A 14,136-nucleotide genomic window follows, 5' to 3' on the forward strand; every position below is an offset into this window, starting at 1 on the left:
ATAGACATGCTGTAATACCGGCTTCGGTAAATGGTGTCCAAATTTGAATGCCTTCCCCCCCACACCCCCCGTCGGAGCCCTTTAAAATAGTGCTTTTCTTCGGCGCGCCGTCAACCTTGCGCTCAGTTGTCGGCGCGCCGTTGTCTCGCGCGATTTAGTCCCGTCACCTTCTAGAAATGGCCTAAAACTCTCTCTTACAACATAGCAAATGGCTCTGCAAGCCGACGCAGCAATTCGTATTGGAAAAACCTGGCCGCGTATCTGAAACCGCACTTTTCCTCCACGGGAGCAAAACATTGAACGAGTAAAAGTACGGTTTCAGATACACGGCCAAGTTTTTCCTATACAAATTGCTGCGTCGGCTTGCAGAGCCATTTGCGACGTTGTAATAGAGCGTTTTGGGCCATTTCTAGGACGATATTAGACGTTACATCATTCTAATAATAGACTCTGAAGCAGGCCCTGTTGGGCCGAAACATGACATATTAATACAAGACAATGAGCACCGGAGTCTTCCTTTGCTGTTTTTTGTACTTTCCAAGTTTTGGGAAGCAGCCATCTCCTGTTTTCTTGTGGTTATTCTATAAATCTGCATGAAATGTTTTGAAGTGTTCCTGCCCTGCTGTCCCTAGTCAGACCGCCTTTTCATTTGTGCTAAATATCACCCCCCTCCTTGTTTTCACTGAGTATCGTTCAGTCTCCCTACTGACTTTTTAAAAAGTATATTGCAAACGATTGTTAACAGAAAACTATGCTTTATGCATATTAATTCTGCAAGATGATTTCATTTATAACTCTACTGTGCCTATCTTTTCCTCTTTTCTGGTTCCAGGAATTTTACCCAGTCGTCCAGCTCTAAAAATGAAACAGACTTTGCAAAGGAACTCATGGCTGCATGGAGTTTACTTGGTCTGACAGAAGTGCAGATGCTGAATTATTCTGTCCTGCTTGAACTGCCGGGCTCTTCTCCAAATACGATCACCGAAACAAAAAGTGGCCAGTGTTTTTATCCCAGTGGACGTCAGTGTGATACAGAGTCCAAAGATCAGTCTAACCAGGATCTGCTGCATTCCTACGCTGCCTACTCCGCCAAAGGGTCCCTTGAAGTAAGACGGCCATTTTATCATGAATTCTAGCTCGAAAATCAAATAGTTTATCTAGACTTAAGAGATAAGTAGTTTGCCTGTTTACATTTCCTTCCGCTAAATTATGTTGTTACAAAAGATTTCGGTTCGTAGACAACGGCGCGAAAGACAAAGGCGCGCCCAGACAATTGAGCGCAGCGCGGAGGCGCGCGCCACTCAAAATTACTGTTTTTAGGGGCTCCGACGGGGGTTTTTGTTGGGGAACCCCCCCACTTTACTTAATAGACATCGCGCCGGCGTTATGAGGGGTTTGGGGGGTTGTAACCCTCCACATTTTACTGTAAACTTAACTTTTTCCCTAAAAACAGGGAAAAAGTGAAGTTTTCAGTAAAATGTGGGGGGTTACAACCCCCCACGCGGCGCGATGTCTATTAAGTAAAGTGGGGGGGTTCCCCCCCACGCCCCCCCCCGTCGGAGCCCTAAAAACATTAATTTTGAGCGGCACACGCCTCCGCGCTGTGCTCAATTGTCTGGGCGCGCCTTTGTCCCGGCGCACTTTTGACCTGACACCAAGATTTCTGGAGAGAACTCTCTCTTTTCAAGCTGCCGAATTGAATGATTGGTTTGGTAAAATTATGCTAGGATCCTCTTTTTATCTTGATTTTAGAAAAATATTGAAGATGCAATTGTTTGAAAAATTTGTATCCTAACTGGTTGTTTTGTTTAATAATACTATACTTCCGTCATGCAATATATCTTCTTTTAAATTGTACTTTTACTGTATGGTCGGTTCTTATTTGTTGTAATCTGCTTAGAACCATTCTTATAAGCACATAAGCAGTGCCTCCGCTGGGTTAGACCAGAGGTCCATCATGCCCAGCAGTCCGCACACGCGGAGGCCCATCAGGTCCAGGACCTGTGTAGTAGTCCTCTATCCGTACTCTTCTATCCCCTTTTCTTCAGAAAGTTGCCCAATCCCTTCTTGAACCCCAATACTGTACTAGAAACGCCTTCACCGGATCAGACTATAGGTCCATCTATTCCTGCGACCCGCACACGCGGAGGCCAAGCCAGGTGCTCCCAGATGGAGACCCTGATTACCCATATCCCTCAATGTGATTTGCAAGGAGGTGTGCATCCAACTTACGCTTGAAACCCAGAATGGTAGTCTCCGTCACCACCTCCTCTGGGAGAGCATTCCAAGCGTCCACCACTCGCTGTGTGAAATAGAACTTCCTGACATTTGTCCTGAGCCTGCTGCCCCTCAGCCTCAGTCCATGACCTCTTGCATTTTTCTTTTAAATCATATTTTCTACTGTAGGACCAATTCTTATTCATTGCATTTTGTTTTGAATTGTTTTTTCCTTTTAAATTGTACTCTCCACTGTATGACTTCTGCTTATTTGTTATAAACCGCCTAGAACCATTTTTGGTTAGGCGGTATATAAAAAATAAAATTATTATTATTAGTTGTGCTCAGAACATTTGGAGTAGTTCATTCATATTTAATCACCACGTCGGTATTAACGTACAGTTCGGGGCAGATTTTTTTAAAAAGAGTCAAAACTTTGCTGCTAAAAGCAGCGATATTGCGCAAAGTTGCCCATTTCTGAAGAGATCATGAGTTGGCATCCATGCGCCTAAGTTTAGGCGAAAAGTCACACCTCTTGCCGGGTCACTGGGTTCTTAACATAAGAACATAAGCAATGCCTCTGCTGGGTCAGACCTGAGGTCCATCGTGCCCAGCAGTCCACTCACGCGGCGGCCCAACAGGTCCAGGACCTGTGCAGTGATCCTCTATCTATACCCCTCTATCCCCTTTTCCAGCAGGAAATTGTCCAATCCTTTCTTGAACCCCAGTACCGTACTCTGCCCTATTACATCCCCTGGAAGCGCATTCCAGGTGTCCACCATACGTTGGGTACAGAAGAACTTCCTAGCATTGGTTTTGAATCTGTCCCCTTTCAACTTTTCCGAATGCCCTCTTGTTCTTTTATTTTTTGAAAGTTTGAAGAATCTGTCCCTCTCTACTCTCTCTATGCCCTTCATGATCTTGTAAGTCTCTATCATAACCCCTCTAAGTCTCCTCTTCTCCAGGAAAAGAGTCCCAGTTTCTCCAATCTTTCTCTATCTATCTATCTATCTATCTCTATTTCTGTCTCTCTCCCTTTCTCTCTCTCTCTATGCTCTTCATGATCTTGTAAGTCTCTATCATATCCCCTCTAAGTCTCCTCTTCTCCAGGGAAAAGAGCCCCAATCTCTCCAATCTTTCTCTATCTATCTATCTCTATTTCTGTCTCTCTCCCTTTCTTTCTTTCTATCTTTCTCTATCTATCTATCTCTATTTCTGTCTCTCTCCCTTTCTTTCTTTCTATCTCTCTCTCTCTATTTCTCTCTGTCTCCCTTTCTCTCTCTCTTTCTGTCCCTTTCTACTCTCTCTATGCCCTTCATGATCTTGAAGTCTCTTATATCCCCTCTAAGTTTCCTCTTCTCCAGGGAAAAGAGCCCTAATTTCTCCAATCTTTCTCTATCTATCTCTCTCTATTTCTGCCTCTCTCCCTTTCTCTCTCTCTTTCTTTCTCTCTCTCTGTCTCTTTCTATTTCTCTCTGTCTCCCTTTCTCTCTCTCTTTCTGTCCCTCTCTACTCTCTCTATGCCTTTCATGATCTTGTAAGTCTCTATCATATCCCCTCTAAGTCTCCTCTTCTCCAAGGAAAGAAGAGACTTAGAGGGATAAGCTTCGACTTCCTTCTCATGGCGTCACATTTCTAAGAGGTCAAGTTACAGCTAAGCCGCTGCCGTGGCTTAGCTGCAAGTGTCAACCTCAGCGCGTCGCAAACGTTTAAAGCTGCTGGCACACTAATCTCAGGGCTGCGGCTGAAGGGCGCCCATAAATGCACAGCTGTCAATGCAATGACATCACGCGTATTTGTGACATCATCACATTGACATCTACGTATGCACAGATGGCCTCCAGCTGTGGCCCTGAACCTCCTATTACCGCCGGTGGGGAGGGGGGTGGTGCTGCAGGAGGAGAGGCGCTGGCGCTGGCTGACTGACTATAGGACGTGTCTCGTCGCGAGAGGCGCGTCCTGTAAGCAGTCAGCCGATGCCTCTCCTCCTCGCCGGCATCTCGGAGCACACCTGAAATCCTCCAGGACACAGTGTGATTCATTTTTCTACTACTACTACTACTATTTATTATTTCTTTAGGGCTGAAAGGCGTACGCAGTGTTGTACATTCTAACACACAATAGACAGTCTCTGCTCAGAAGAGCTTACAATCTGATTTAGACAGGACATTTCAGGGTTGGGGAGATTATCGTGGGTCTAGGTATCTGACATCAGTGAGTGGGAGTTAAGAGTTGAAAGTTTCAAAAAAGTGAGCCTTTAGCTTGGATTCGAACACTGCCAGGGACGGAACATGACGTATTGATTCAGTACGGAAAAGGAAAAAAATAGGAAGGGAGGAAGGAGGGTACAAATTTAGATATTATTTAGGCCTTAGAACAGAGGTGGGCAACTCCAGTACTCAAGGGCCGGAATTCAGTCGGGTTTTCAGGATTTCCCCCATGAATGTGCATTGAAAGCAGTGCATGCAAATAGATCGCATGCATATTTATTGGGGAAATCCTGAAAAAAATGACTGGATTCCGGCCCACGAGGACCAGAGTTGCCCACCCCTGCCTTAGAAGGACCGTTAAGAGTCCAAAAGCATCAGCGAAGAGGAAAGCTTTAAGTTTGGACTTAAAACGGTTTAGAGGCATCTCTTCTCTTAAATCTCTTCGGTAATGGGCGGTGTGCTTATCCCGCTATGCTTCCACAATTGGCAGAACAACTCTGCCAAGGAATTCGCCCTGACCACCTTGTCACTGTTTCAGGCATACAGCGCCGCAAGAAAGAAGGGACAGAGTTTGGAGTTGGCAGTGGAAGATAAGAGGGCCTTGCCCGATGAGTGGAGATCACGGTGGGAGGGGTAGCATAGGGGGAGATGAGCGAGGAGAGATATCGGGTAGCTTCAGAGCGAACGCACTTGTAAGTCAGCTTGTCAAATCCTGGGTTTGGTTCCTTACACAGAACATAAGGTGTTATTTTCAGTTTGACCAACCCTTCACTCATTTAATTTTCAAATTCCAGTCGTTTGCTCGTGCTACGCACATCTTTTGTGTAGTGAATTTCTATGCCTGAGTAGGCTGCTTTTATGGCAACAAGATAATATTCGTTGCTTTTCCAAGCGCATTTTTATTTAGCGGATCTTCAAGTAGACAGGAACATTAAAGAATGCTTCTGTTATTGCAAAATGACAGTAAGAACCACTATAGTATACTTTTTGGGGTTTGACAAGGTCATTTGTTGGCTAACTGCATTCGCCTTCCTTAAGGCCTATCGGGCCCATTCATCATACGACCGCTTTATATGAGCTTTCCAATTCGTGCTTTCTGGTAACAGTTTAAACGGCATTTGTGATATCTAAAATCTGCTTTGAAAATCTACTTAGTGCCAGTGTGATGGATGGTGTGTTTCGGAACCTTTTTTTTTTTTTTGTAACGCACTGTGCATTGGGAACACGATGCTGCCGACCTCATCACAGTGACAAGGTGGTCAGGGCGAATTCCTTGGCGGGAGTTATGCAAATAATGTAGCACAAGTCAGGTCAGTGGCGGAGGACAGATGGTGTGACCCATGAGCTGTTTGAAATATACCTTTGAAAGGTAAAGAATCATAATTTTCCGTGGCTAAGCACACCGCGCATTACTGAAGAGATTTAAGAGAAGAGATGCCTCTAAACCGTTTTAAGTCCAAACTTAAAGCTTTCAAGTTTCAAGTTTCAAGTTTATTATTTTTCTTAATTAATCGCTTAATCAAATTCAAAGCGATGTACATATTAAAACGATAGTCAATAAAAAACAAACAGTACAAACTATAAATAATTACGTTGGGAAATACATATTTACATTACATAAGGTAAGAAGGGTATTGAAATACATTTGTTAAGGAAAAGCAACACAAAGGAAAAACACAATAGGGAAAACATTTAAGTAGTAAGATGTAAACTATTAAAATTACTGATTTTAAGAAATAATTAAATTAAGTATTAAAAGCATCATTAAAAATTAATGTTTTTAAATTACTTTCCTCTTCGCTGATGCTTTTGGACTCTTAACGGTCCTTCTAAGGCAGGGGTGGGCAACTCTGGTCCTCGTGGGCCGGAATCCAGTCGTTTTTTTCAGGATTTTCCCAATAAATATGCATGCGATCTATTTGCATGCACTGCTTTCAATGCACATTCATTGGGGAAATCCTGAAAACCCGACTGGATTCCGGCCCTTGAGGACCGGAGTTGCCCACCCCTGTTCTAAGGCCTAAATAATATCTAAATTTGTACCCTCCTTCCTCCCTTCCTATTTTTTTTCCTTTTCCGTACTTTACTATCAAGATTGTAGTTCCTCCTTTTTCCTTCTGTTCCAGTTTATCCTAATTAATGTGTTTGTTAACTAATTACACTTGTGATGTTTGTTTTTAGTTAGTTTACATATACTTAATGTAATGTCTGATTTTATTAATACTACTAGCTGATCATAAGAATTGCCGCTGCTGGGTCAGACCAGTGGTTCATCGTGCCCAGCAGTCCGCTCCCGCGGCGGCCCCTGGGTCAAAGACCAGTGCTCTAAATGAATCCAGCCTCACCTGTGTACGTTCCGGTTTAGCAGGAACTTGTCTAACTTTGTCTTGAATCCCTGGAGGGTGTTTTCCCCTATGACAGACTCCGGAAGAGCGTTCCAGTTTTCTACCACTCTCTGGGTGAAGAAGAACTTCCTTACGTTCGTACGGAATCAATCCCCATTCAATTTTAGAGAGTGCTTTCTCGTTCTCGCTACCTTGGAGAGGGTGAACAACCTGTCCTTATCACCCGGTCTTGCCTGGATATTTATTTATCCCGTTCTTACGGTATTGATAGACTTGTATTCAGTGATTACGGCTGGAACTTGGACTTAAACGGCATTGGGAGTGTCATCTCAGTGAGCCCGAAAACTTGGATTAGACACTCCCTTCCCACTCCCACAGTAATTTTTCCCAGATAGTAAGTCATATGTGTTCCAAGTTTGGTTGAAATCTCTCCATGTGTTTATGGATTAGACAGTAATATCTGTTGTTTTTGATAATTTTCCCAGCCCCACAGCCACTTTGAAAATTGTCCACTCCGGTATTCCACGCATTTCTAATTAATTATTGTTGATGATGGATGGGCTGCATATTTTTCAAATAAATAAACTTCAGAAAATGTTTACTGAGAAATATATTTGATTTTAACAGTTGTTTGTATAGGAGGCTAATATGTGACATATGTTAAACTATGCAGTCCATCTGTTGTGTGTGATTATCGCATTATATAAGTTTGTTAAGAATATCAAGGCCCTTTAGAATCTGCATTTAGCACTTCTTAATTTGGGCACTGGTCTTTGACCTAAGGGCCGCCGCATGAGTGGACTGCTGGGCACGATGGACCTCTGGTCTGATCCAGCAGTGGCAAATCTTACGTTCTCACACTAAGCCCAGATTCAATAAGGTATTCACTGTTCCCTCTAAGCTGAGCGGGAGTCCTCCCACTGCATTGCAGCCAGTAGAGGGCAGTGCTTCAATATTGTGTTTTCAATCACTAGAAACAGACAGGTTCCCCAGAGTCCTGCATAAGGACGTCGGTGGAATATAAGCCATGCAATAGTGTTCTGAACAGATTGAAGGGGAGAGATATGGCTGTGAGAAGCAAGTTGTAAGAAACTCTCCAAGCCCTATATGTCCTGTCTGCCTATCCAATTAGATTGAAAGCTCTTCTGAGCAGGGACTATTAGCAGTAGCAGAATGATAACCTGAGCACTGTACAGAAAATAATGCATCTTTGTTTTTCCATTGAAGCAAGTTTCGTATATGCGTGCAGTCTTTATTGACCATGATTGCACGGTCTTTACAATCATGTGTCATAAAGAAACAAAACAAAATTCAGTGAAATGCAGAAAAAATTGTGTGTCAAAACTGGAGTGAACCTGAGCGAGGCGAGGAAAACATAAGCGCAAATAAAAATGGAGCATGCTTAAAATTAAACGTGGCAGTTCATAAGGATTAGGATTGAAACATATTAGTTTTTGACATAGCTTGACAAATCGTTGCTGATGTGTTACCCCTTGACAATTTTGCCCATCTTTTTGCGAGAGGCCGGTGGTCATGGTTTGTGATTTAATATTAAGGGGAACGACGGATTTGCTGTCAGGCAGTCTAAACAAAGAACACTGTGTAATAGCCGCACGTTTGAAAAGGTCTCCACTTTCTTGTTTTCCTGGTAGCCCTAGAAGTTTCTGTTTTTACGGGTTTGAGCAAAACAACATTTGTTCTAACTTCCCTGACAGCATGAAAAATGTCGGTACAAACCTCATCTATTTATTTATTTAAAAGGATTTATATTCTCTCTTTCCAAGATGAAGATCAAAGAGGCTCACAATAAAAGCAGAAATACAATTCTAATCTTACAGAGTGCAATTTTAAGAGCCATTTCTGTTCATAAAGCAGTGTGTTTTATGCACAAGAGTGTCTTGTAAAACTCTGTCCAATGTGTACATACAGTGTTAACGTGCATGGCCACACCTTAACCCTTTCAGGACCATAAGGATCGTAGGCCAATTTTTGTGGTTTTGACGACATTTTTATGGTAAAAAGGGCTTGCAGATGCCAAAAAATTGATTTTTTTTTGTGAAATATCATTATTTTTTTTTAAAAAAATCAAACTTCTGGCTTATGGACAGTGTGGCAAGTGAATCTTCTCGTCAATCTGGCAACGACGCTAATGAATGAATGTCGGAACCAGTTTGTTTACATAAAGGCAGTATCATATGGAATCCGTACATATCAAATTTAGAACTGTAGACTATCCCAATCAAAATTTATAGGATTTTAAAGTTATGGGACAAATATGTCCCTTGGTCCTGAAAGGGTTAACCGAGAAGGGGTATTCTAATCTCAGTGGTGGGGCTCAGGGAAGGCTTTACTTTGAAAGGATGAATTTTATAAAAGGATGCATATGACAAATTTGGGAAAAGGCATTCGTTTTATAAACACAAGAAAGGGACTTGTGAACTGAGCCCCACTGCTGCGCCTTGTGATTCTGAGCTAGAGAATGACATGGAGACAAATTTGTCCCCGTTCCCGCAGGAACTCAATTTCTCCGTCCCGTCCTCACATGTTTTGTCGCTGTCCCTGCCCCATTCCTACAAGCTCTGCCTTAACTTAGGATTTTAAAGGGTTTGAGGCTTGTGCAGATGAGGATGGAGCTTAGGCATTGGTGGAATGAGGCATTATGACATCACAATCTGAGCTCTAGAATGTTGTTACTTATGATTTTAAAGGGTTTGAGGCTTGTGCAGATGAGAACGGAGATTAGGCATTGGTGGAATGAGGCATTATGACATCACAATCTGAGCTCTAGAATGTTGTTACTTATGATTTTAAAGGGTTTGAGGCTTGTGCAGATGAGGACGGAGCTTAGGCATTGGTGGAATGAGGCATTATGACATCACAATCTGAGCTCTAGAATTTTGCTACTTATGATTTTAAAGTGTTTGAGGCTTGTGCAAATGAGGATAGAGCCTAGGCATTAGTGGAATGAGGCATTATGACATCACAATCTGAGCTCTAGAATGTTGTTACTTATGATTTTAAAGGGTTTGAGGCTTGTGCAGATGAGGACGGAGCTTAGGCATTGGTGGAATGAGGCATTATGACATCACAATCTGAGCTCTAGAATTTTGCTACTTATGATTTTAAAGTGTTTGAGGCTTGTGCAAATGAGGATAGAGCCTAGGCATTAGTGGAATGAGGCATTATGACATCACAATCTGAGCTCTAGAATGTTGTTACTTAGGATTTTAAAGGGTTTGAGGCTTGTGCAGATGAGGACGGAGCTTAGGCATTGGTGGAATGAGGCATTATGACATCACAATCTGAGCTCTAGAATGTTGTTACTTATGATTTTAAAGGGTTTGAGGCTTGTGCAGATGAGGACGGAGCTTAGGCATTGGTGGAATGAGGCATTATGACATCACAATCTGAGCTCTAGAATTTTGCTACTTATGATTTTAAAGTGTTTGAGGCTTGTGCAAATGAGGATAGAGCCTAGGCATTAGTGGAATGAGGCATTATGACATCACAATCTGAGCTCTAGAATGTTGCTACTTAGGATTTTAAAGGGTTTGAGGCTTGTGCAGATGAGGACGGAGCTTAGGCATTGGTGGAGTGAGGCATTATGACATCACAATCTGAGCTCTAGAATGTTGCTACTTAGGATTTTAAAGGGTTTGAGGCTTGTGCAGATGAGGACGGAGCTTAGGCATTGGTGGAATGAGGCATTATGACATCACAATCTGAGCTCTAGAATGTTGCTACTTAGGATTTTAAAGGGTTTGGGGCTTGTGCAGACGAGGACGGAGCTTAGGCATTGGTGGAATGAGGCATTATGACATCACAATCTGAGCTCTAGAATGTTGCTACTTAGGATTTTAAAGGGTTTGAGGCTTGTGCAGATGAGGACAGGGCTTAGGCATTATGACATCACAATAAGAGGGGCCAATGAAAAGTTCTCAGCCCGACCAAGAAGAGAATGATGCGGAGCCATGAAACTTACAAGTTATTCCATACTATTCTTGACACTTTTCAGAAAAATGCAGGAATAGATCTCACAACCTGTAAAAGTATCCCATAGGCTCCTGTCATCTATCTGACTAATATCATGAAACAAAAAGTATCCAGAAAAATGTGGAATAACTTGGACGTTTCATGGCTCCACATCATTCATTGGTTGGGCTGAGAACTTTTCAGCGGCCCCTCGTACTTTTCCTAGAAGCAGCATCTGTTACCTGGATAATTAACTTTGAATATCAGACCCCTAGAGTGGACAAGCCGAGAGCGTGGTGTGGTGGTTAGAGCTATAGCCTCAGCACCCTGGGGTTGTGGGTTCAAATCCCTTGCTGCTCCTTGTGACCCTGGGCAAATCACTTTATCCTCCACTGCCCCAGGTACATTAGATAGATTTTGAGCCCACAGGGACAGACAAGGAAAATACTTGAAGTACCTGTTGTAAAACCATTTTGAGTGTTGTTGAAAACCACAAAAAGGCAGCATAACATAGAGAATGACACCGAGAAAAAATTTCCCCCGTCCCCGCGGGAACTCATTTTCCCATCCCGTCCTCACAAGTTCTTTTCCTATCCTTGCCCCATTCCTGCAAGCTCTATCCTCATCTGCACAAGCCTCAAACCCTTTAAAATCCTAAGTAGCAACATTCCAGAGCTCAGATTGTGATGTCATAATGCCTCATTCCACCAATGCCTAAGCTCCGTCCTCATCTGCACAAGCCTCAAACCCTTTAAAATCCTAAGTAGCAACATTCCAGAGCTCAGATTGTGATGTCATAATGCCTCATTCCACCAATGCCTAAGCTCCGCCCTCATCTGCACAAGCCTCGAACCCTTTAAAATCCTAAGTAGCAACATTCCAGAGCTCAGATTGTGATGTCATAATGCCTCATTCCACCAATGCCTAAGCTCCGCCCTCATCTGCACAAGCCTCAAACCCTTTAAAATCCTAAGTAGCAACATTCTAGAGCTCAGATTGTGATGTCATAATGCCTCATTCCACCAATGCCTAAGCTCCGCCCTCATCTGCACAAGCCTCAAACCCTTTAAAATCCTAAGCAGCAACATTCCAGAGCTCAGATTCTGATGTCATAATGCCTCATTCCACCAATGCCTAAGCTCCGCCCTCATCTGCACAAGCCTCAAACCCTTTAAAATCCTAAGTAGCAACATTCCAGAGCTCAGATTGTGATGTCATAATGCCTCATTCCACCAATGCCTAAGCTCCGTCCTTATCTGCACAAGCCCCAAACACTTTGAAATCATACGTGTTGGAGGCTTGTGCGGCTAAGGCAGAGTTTACAGGAATGGGACAGGGACAGTGACAAAACTTGTGGCGAAATTGTCCCCATGTCATTCTGTAGTATACAGAAGCAAACTTCTGTCCTTACTAAGAGCCGCTACTTTCTCAATTAATATCGGCATATGCTTCCGATCATCTCCAGATTGGAAGACTACCGCAATGCTCTACTAAGAATATTCATTATTTACCCATTCTAATGACCTGGATGCCTTGGCATGAATTTATTCACATTTTACTGTCATTGCCAGTCTGGTGATTTTCACACAATTACAGAGCACCCAGATGTGTTTGTAATTATGATTTGATTGTGTTTGTACATCCCTCAATTTTTATATCATCTGAACAGATTGAAAAACCCCCCAAAACAAACCTTGCTGGGGGAAGGGGGCATATTACATCATTCTTCAGTGTGTAACGACAGCAAATTCATCGAGTACATTGGAATAATGATATGAAGAGCTGTAGTCTGATAACTAGGGATTACTGTGGCAGCAGCGGTTTGGATAACAGTAGCCTGCAGGTCGAAAGCAGGGATTCCACATCCTGTCCGGAGGCATATTTAGCTTGCTCAGTTATCAGGGAATTAGGAACACATAGGGCTCCTTTTACTAAGGTGCGCTAACGTTTTTAGCGTACGCACAAAATTGCCGTGCGCTAAACCGTGCGGTATGCTTCTAGAATAACGCCAGCTCAATGCTGGCGTTAAGGTCTAGTGCGCAGGGCAATTTAGTGCGTGTTATTCCGCGCATTAAGGCCCTAACGCACCTTAGTAAAGGGAGCCCATGTTGTATGCAATCTACCTGTACTTCAGAAACGGTGATTGAGCGCTGAGGTCAGAAGGTGTACGACGCTGCTTTCACAATTCTAGTTCAAACACTACTTCTGAATATACTGGACTGTTGTACTATTGTATATTTGACAAGTACAGCGGAACTTCGGTTTGCAAGTCACGCGGTGTGCGAGTGTTTTGCAAGGCGAGAAAAAAGTATTTCCTCAGATTACTCCGGAGCCTATCACCTCGGAACTTCATCCTATGTCCTCTCATTGCAGATTTTCCTTTCAAATGAAAGAGACTCTGCAAAGAGAGGGCATAGGAAGTTTGTTTAATGAGTAGATCAGTCTGAGGGCTGTGTTTTGTACATCCCAATCATTTTCTGATTTGTTTGGTTTCAAGATTTTGTTTTTTTCTTTGATATGAATATCATTAAGAACCTGCGCTATTTGCTCATTGTTCATGCGTTCTTAAAGAATGACCATGCACTGTTTAAGTTTGGTTGCACCAGTTTTAAAGTACTGTTTGGTATGGCTCCTAATTACTTGTCTATGTGTTTTGAGAGATATAAACCTAAAAGAATAACTCGGAGGGCAATACTTATTTGTTTACTCCATTATTAAGCCTTGTCGTTACAAGAGATTCTTTGATAAATTGCTTAGTTTTCTGGCAGGTAAAATGGATTCATGGCTAAGTTCTATTATTTCTCAGGCCCATTCATACATGTCTTTTAGGAAGCTATTGAAAACTGATTTATTCGAAAAGTTTGTTGATTGGTGTTTCAGAATATGGATTGGAAATTTACACATTGACTTTGCAGTTGAACTTTTTAAGGAATATCTATCTGTTTTCACAAATGCATTTTATTTAATTATTATATAATTTTAGCTGTTTTTAGATCTCGTATTTTTATTCACTGTTTGTATATTTTTAGTACTGCATGTGAACCGCCTAGAACTGTGTGGTAAGGCGGTATATAAAAATAAAATTATTATTATTATTACTAGTCATTAAGCCTGTTACATTAACGGGTGCTAGAATACTGTTCACCCTCTATGTTGCCCCTTCCATTCACTGCCCTCTCTTCTCTTTCCATCCAGTGTGCGCCCCCTCTCTCTCTGTCCCATATGGCCTCTCTCCATCTCCTCTTTCCTTTTCCCTTGGTCTGGCATACCTTCCTCCTTCCCTCCATGCCCTGCCATCTGTTCTTCCCTCCAAGCCACTCTCCCCTGTGCTCACTTTCCTCCTTCAACTACTTCATCAGGCAACAGCAGCATTCACAATTAATTGCTGTTGC

At 42.6% G+C, this 14,136-nt stretch overlaps 1 protein-coding gene across 3 annotated transcripts in view; it reads left to right on the forward strand.

The window, feature by feature from the left end:
- NAALADL2 (N-acetylated alpha-linked acidic dipeptidase like 2) overlaps window positions 1-14,136 on the forward strand; it is a 533,196-nt gene that overhangs the window by 226,177 nt on the left and 292,883 nt on the right. For all 3 annotated transcript variants that reach the window (XM_033959140.1, XM_033959141.1, XM_033959142.1), the window contains exon 3: window positions 833-1,106. In XM_033959140.1, the coding sequence (XP_033815031.1) occupies window positions 833-1,106 (274 nt within the window). The remainder of the gene's footprint in view (window positions 1-832; window positions 1,107-14,136) is intronic.

The sequence above is a fragment of the Geotrypetes seraphini genome, chromosome 9 (genome assembly GCF_902459505.1).
Source record: "Geotrypetes seraphini chromosome 9, aGeoSer1.1, whole genome shotgun sequence".
Lineage (NCBI taxonomy): Eukaryota > Metazoa > Chordata > Amphibia > Gymnophiona > Dermophiidae > Geotrypetes > Geotrypetes seraphini.